General features: G+C 37.5%; 1 protein-coding gene across 2 annotated transcripts in view; it reads right to left on the bottom strand.

The window, feature by feature from the left end:
- Positions 1-1,562: 1,562 nt before the first annotated feature.
- cracdlb (cracd like b) overlaps positions 1,563-6,128 on the bottom strand; it is a 30,233-nt gene continuing 25,667 nt past the window's right edge. Inside the window, exons 6-8 of one of the 2 annotated variants that reach the window (XM_036557393.1) lie at positions 4,418-4,788; positions 2,750-2,822; positions 1,563-2,027 (exon numbers count right to left, since the gene is read on the bottom strand). In XM_036557393.1, the coding sequence (XP_036413286.1) occupies positions 1,873-2,027; positions 2,750-2,822; positions 4,418-4,788 (599 nt within the window). In that variant the 3' untranslated portion in view covers positions 1,563-1,872. The remainder of the gene's footprint in view (positions 2,028-2,749; positions 2,823-4,417; positions 4,789-6,128) is intronic. The other variant, XM_036557392.1, reaches the window with a different exon arrangement.

Raw genomic sequence — 6,128 nt, 5'->3', positions numbered from 1 at the left:
GATGTTCTTATTAGGGGGTTAACTGTGAAAATCCCAAAATGTGTTTTTATTTTAAATCTACAATTTCATACTGATTGCTCACCCTTTATTACTGTATATGAGCTGCTTGTTCCTGTAAGCTAGTTTTGTATGATTCAAACAGCAGAAAATAAGGGAATAATTTTATGATGAGAGATATCTGATGAATTGAAGCAAAATGATTAAAGTGTATACCTGTAGTTCATAACTACCATCCCACTTTATTTTTTTTACTTAACCACTGGATATTTCACAGACAGGTCTGTTATTTTCATTGGTTAATGTTAAAAATGTCAGAGCCATACTTAGTAAGGCTTTCGGATGCCTACATGTTGTCATACATGGTTTGTACACTGGGTGGCACAATAAGGTAGTACATGGAAATAAAGTAGCACAGGAAATCAGGCGTTTTATACATGCTCTGTTAATAGTATTTAATGGTGTATATGTACTGTTGTATGCAAAAGTTTGAACACTCCCAGTTCAAACTACCTCCTCAAATTACCTCCTTGCAACATTAGATTTCTCCCATAACTTTAGTGTAAGTTCAAGCTGGTGAATAACATGGGCTTTGTTGGCTCATCTTTGCCAAGGGTGCCAGTACTTCCGGACGACTGTAGTAGGACTTTATGTAGTTTGCTGCACTTTGAAGGGTAGACTGAATTTACGTAAGTGTATAGATGAGCATCTGTTTTTGGTCCAATTTTTGGGTTCTGATTCTATGACTGTAACAGTGTTAGATACATGGTATGCTTATGACAAAGGGGAATTCAAATCTTCATAATTCGGTCGTTAAGATGTATAAAAACTTGCCTAGTTTGAAGGGAAATGTGCCATTCTAGAGAAACTTGTAATGGTGATAGAAACCAGATGTCTGAAGCATTCAATGCTTCTAAAAGCTACGTCAAAAAAAAACCTATTACGCACAATGTTCATGAATACACTGCCTGGTGTCAGAGACATTGTGTTATTAAAGTTTAGAGAGAAGATTTAGGCCTAAAATGTATTTATTAAAATCCATAGAGGTACATGAAGTGTGGTCTAAGGCAAAATAGTCACTGGAGAAAACATTCTTTTTGGATTTATAGTTATTTTGCCACAAACAACATTACATGAAAAAAAAAATGTTGATAGTAAATAAAATGGCTATATTTATGTTAATTACATCGCAACTCCTGGTTCCTGTCACCACCACTGTAAAGAGTCTGTAAGTTTCTTTACAATGAACCACTTCACATTAAGCTCCTCTGAAAGACTGTGTTTACATCACAACAATTGAATTATGCAAAAAGAAGTTGTGGGATTACCCATATACAATATGGGTAAATACTTACTGAAAGTGCCAGAGACAACCTTCTCTGGACAGTCATGGCTGAAGAGGTCAGTGGGTTGTTGAAGAGATCAGTGGGTTGTTGAAGACAACTGAATCATCAAAAAACAAGCTGTTCAGCCCTTATATTATCTATGAATACTAACAAGCTTTCAAAATACAGTAAATCACCTTTTCCATTATAAAGGAAATCATTAGTGATAATGTGAACAGTCTTGCAAATAAAAGTGTATTTTATTTTTTGGAAAATGCAGCTACAGTAAAAAGCCTGTAGAAAGCTACTGAAAGAAAGCAGTACAATCCAAATATAAGAGAACAGTATAGTACAGAGGCATAATATTAAAGTGAGGTGTACCTCATTGAGTCTATGAGTTTTATTTGAGAATGTTATTCCTGCAGATACAGCATATTTAACCAGTGTGAGTCTAACAGTGTAAAGTGTCACAGGTTCCATTTACGGGCAGGAACATTGATAGATCACTTGCAGCTTGTACTTTAGAGTCTTTCTCTTTCCTGTTGTCTCTTTAATCCAAACTCTTGTCGCTCCAGGCGAGAGATTTCCTCTTGGCAAGCTCCATCCAAGATGGCTGACCTCTGTCTGATGGAGACTGCTGATGGGAGAGCGACGACGGGGACAATGATGATGATGACGATGAAGGCTCAGGTTTGGCAGAAGACACTGATGCAAAACACACACACACATTTTTATTAAAGTAAAACCAACAGTTTGACAAAGAAAAATCTAATTTACAGTTTTTCCCTTTTAGTCCACTTCCTTTAGTGTCTGAAGTTTGCTTCTTTGGAGCTAGGCTTATGTAGAACTTATGCCAATTAGCATCCTGTAATGAAAATACACCAATAGCATTGTGTAAACTGTCTTAATCAACACACGCTTGTCTCAAACCCTGTCAAGTTATTAATCTGAAGTAGCCTTTCTTATGTGGTTTTTGACATATTTTGATATAACATATCTATAAATATAGCTAAAATCAATCATAGCATCTTGACGCCTGAACTTTGTCTTTACCTTTGTACATTTTTATAGATAACTATATATTATATTTACAGATATAAAATAATATTTGAGATTACTCAAATGGTTTGAGGTGAGTTGGTGCCTGCTGCCTTCTTTCATGGTTCATAGCTATGACCAGACCTAGCACACGATATGTCATATGACCTTTCTATTCACAAATATGTTACTAATTTGGCAAATGCAGTTCCATTACCACATTTCTTGTATGCACCTCAAGCAAGTACACAAACAATTAGGAAAGGTTTGAGCATTTTATTTGCCATTTCCGTCAAGTCTTCCTTATTCAATATGTCAAAAAACACATAAAATATACGTATGGAAGAATAGCTGGCCACAAATACTGCTACTGAACAAAAAGCTCTTACTAAAGGCCTGGGTCCTCCTGAGGACATCAGATTCAGTCTGGGTGTTATTCTTCACTCCAGGTTTCGGTGGTCCCTGTAATAACAAAATAAAGCAGAATATTATAAGAATAATGTGTTGGGACATTGCACATTTACATCGCCAGGCTAAAGTGGCACAAATCTTTTTTCTAATCTGAGCCACTATGACTATGTTCACATTATAAGCCTCATTGCTCTGATTCTGATTTCTTACTCAGATCCGATCTTCTAATTTGAAGGTTCACATTTGTGTAGATAAGTGACTCAAATCTATCATTAATGTGAACAAACCTGTCCTGTATTGACCTGCATGCGCACATCCTAATCCATAACATCATGTGAATGAACCACGTGCAAAATAACAACAAACTAAACCAGGAGAACAAGACTTCTTTGTGAAGAGAATATGCTCTGAACAGCTCTCAGATGGTCATTATTAAACCAAGACAAAGATGAAAAAGGGTCAGATGATTTGTGTTTGCACCGTTTACTGACACTAAGGCCTTGTTTAAACAGGCAGCTCAAATCCCAACTTTTTGGCATATCTCATTTCAGCAGGACAGATTTTCTGGAGTCTGAACGGCAAGAGACCAATCAGACTTTTTCCAATCCAATTCAAGACATATATGTAGGCAGTTAAGGTGTAAACAGGCCCATTAGGGCAAAAAATCTGATTTTTGCCACTCCAGCCTGGTAACATGAACATAGCTCAGTTGTGCTCCCAGATCGGATTCTTACCTAATTTGAGGATCGGAATTCATGTGTTTTCTCTACTGCACATGCATGTATAACTGCAATCATCCTGTGTTCACAGTATTCTGATCTACAGTATTTACAACAACTGGCACAGAAGATGACAAATGACAGTTAACTCCAGTTGTATATATTGTACAAATTTATACAGCATTGTGCAAAAGTCATAGACCTCCCTTCGTTTATTTTCCAGTAAAAACGGTCATTAAATACAAGTTTTCAGTGGCAGGAAAAGGGGCAAATATTTTAAACAGAAAATTATGCAGAAGCCTCAACAGCTAAACATAATATCAAAATTGTCAGCATTTAGTATGTCTACTCTTTGCTTTTATTCAGCTTCCATTCTTTTTAGGAGACTTGCTCTCAGTTTTTCAAAGAAATCTGCAGAGATATTTTTCCACACCTCCAAAGTTCAGTCTCAGACGTTGGTTCTATTTTCTAATTCTCACAATCCAAGTAATCCCAAACACATTCAGTGATGTTAAGGTTTGGACTCTGGGGTGGTCAGTCCACTGATCTTCGAACACCAGCAGCTTTTTTATTTAATTTGCATTTCTTTCCTTTTCTAAGTAACAGCTTCTTGACAGCCACAATTTAGACACATCTTGGAAACTACTTTTCTTTGACTTTCCCCCTTCCAAGTGCATTATTTTATCTCTAACCCCCCAGAAATATATTCTGAAAAATGAGTAACTTGTGCTTTATGGTCTTTTGCCTGTAAATTAAATAAATAAAGGGTGATCTCTGCACAGTACTGTACATATCTGCGTAAATTCTACATATTTAACCCTTTTCACACGGTGCTGGTCCACAATCAGTTTTAGCTTACTTAAAAGAATAAAAGAATAAATACTTGTGGACTTTGTATGGATACTTCATAATGATTTTATTGCCTACCTTTATGTCCATTTGTTCAGCTTCGTTTGCTAACTGGCTCTTTTCAGCACTCTGTTTGGACCATCTTTCCGTCAGTGCCCTTGGAGCCGGTTTGGGTGGAGTTTGCTGTGATGACTGGTGGTCTAGCTGTAGCTCCGTGCTGTGGCATGCTCTAAGCTGGGATTTGTTGGTAGACCTTAAGGGTGGCCTTGGCTGTGGGTTTGGCCTTTGAGGTTGCTGAGTAGATGGTGTAGATGAAGATGTAGAGTTTGGTGATGGTGTGGTTGGCTGTGTGGAAGGTTTAATAGAGAAGGACTGGTGAGCTCTTGTCTTCTCCCTGGCAAGGCTCATCCATGCTGGCTCAGATCCGGTATCTGCCTCCCTGTCTGAGCCTGGCAAAGAAAAGAAAAACACCTCAAAAATGCTTCCCCATGCTTCTTGGCAAAATGACATTGAAAAAAATATGTCTGAAAACATTTAAATTACTGTGCAAAAGTCAGAGACCACTCTTCATTTATTCCAGTCTGACAGCCATTATAATACAAGTTATTCATTTTTTAGCAGATAATTCCTGGGAGATTAGATATAAGATAAACAAAATCTGATATGATTCAAAGAGAGGATGACTGAGGGAGAAACAGAGGGAGAGAATGAAAGACAGATATTGTAGGAGGAAGAAGGGAAGGATAAATGCAGAGAAAGTTAGAGGATAACTGGGAGGTGGAAAAAAGTGGAAAAGTACATATTTGTACCTTTTCATAGCTTAATGTTTTAAAACAGAACAATATAATAAAAAGCCTGGAACCAAGACGGGGTGTGTGAAGTCAGTATCACTTAGAAAATATCATTTCGATGGATTATGGTACAATTATGTTCCCTGACTAAAGGTACTGAGATGTACCCTCGAGGGTTCCACCCCAGTGACAGTACTGCAGCAGTGACAGTGTATGAGAGATAAGGTAACTTAGAAAGAGAGTGAGAGAGGCAGAGACAAAGAAATGATGGCTGATGATGGAAAATGTGAGGATCCTTAGAGAGAGACAGAGAAGAAACAGGGAGAAGATGACATGGGAGAGAGGGAGAGGATGACTGAGAGGCTGAAAGAGAGAGGGAGAGGATTGGGGGTGGATGAGAGAGTCAGAGAGAAATTATAACTAGGGAGAGAGAGTATCTCTTCAATAAAGTGGGCAGTGAGTGTGAGAAAGGTAGTGTTTCTAATATTGTGGCCAGTGAGCGTACTCTAGCATACAGGGTTGAGTATTAACAACTTGTCCATGATACGATTCAATAAATCATGATGCATCAAAACATCAGATTAGTTCACAATGATTAAAAAAAGATACAGAGAAAATGGGACTCATAACAACCATGCAAGACCTGGTAGACCACCAAAACTGTCCCCATCAGATAAACAGCACTTAAAGCTTTCATCTTTGAGACATCCTTCCACTGTGAGAAGACAACACTATGGGCCTAAAGCCATGTAGCTGTCAAGAAGCCATTACTATGCAACTGACTTCTAAGACTGAATTTTGGAGGTGTGGAGAAACATTTCTGCAGTTCTCTCTGAAAAATTGAAAGCAACTCTCCCACAATATATGGAAGTTGTAATAACGGCAAAGAGTTGACTCACTAAATATTTAATTAGTTGAAATTATATTTAGTTGTTGAGGCTTCTGTGTAATATTCTGGTAAATATGTTTTCTGCTTGTTTCCTTTTGCTGAAATGAAT

Source organism: Colossoma macropomum, unplaced genomic scaffold (genome assembly GCF_904425465.1).
Source record: "Colossoma macropomum unplaced genomic scaffold, Colossoma_macropomum, whole genome shotgun sequence".
Lineage (NCBI taxonomy): Eukaryota > Metazoa > Chordata > Actinopteri > Characiformes > Serrasalmidae > Colossoma > Colossoma macropomum.
Note: the sequence above shows the minus strand (reverse complement) of the source record. Positions and strands in the feature narration are given on the sequence as shown.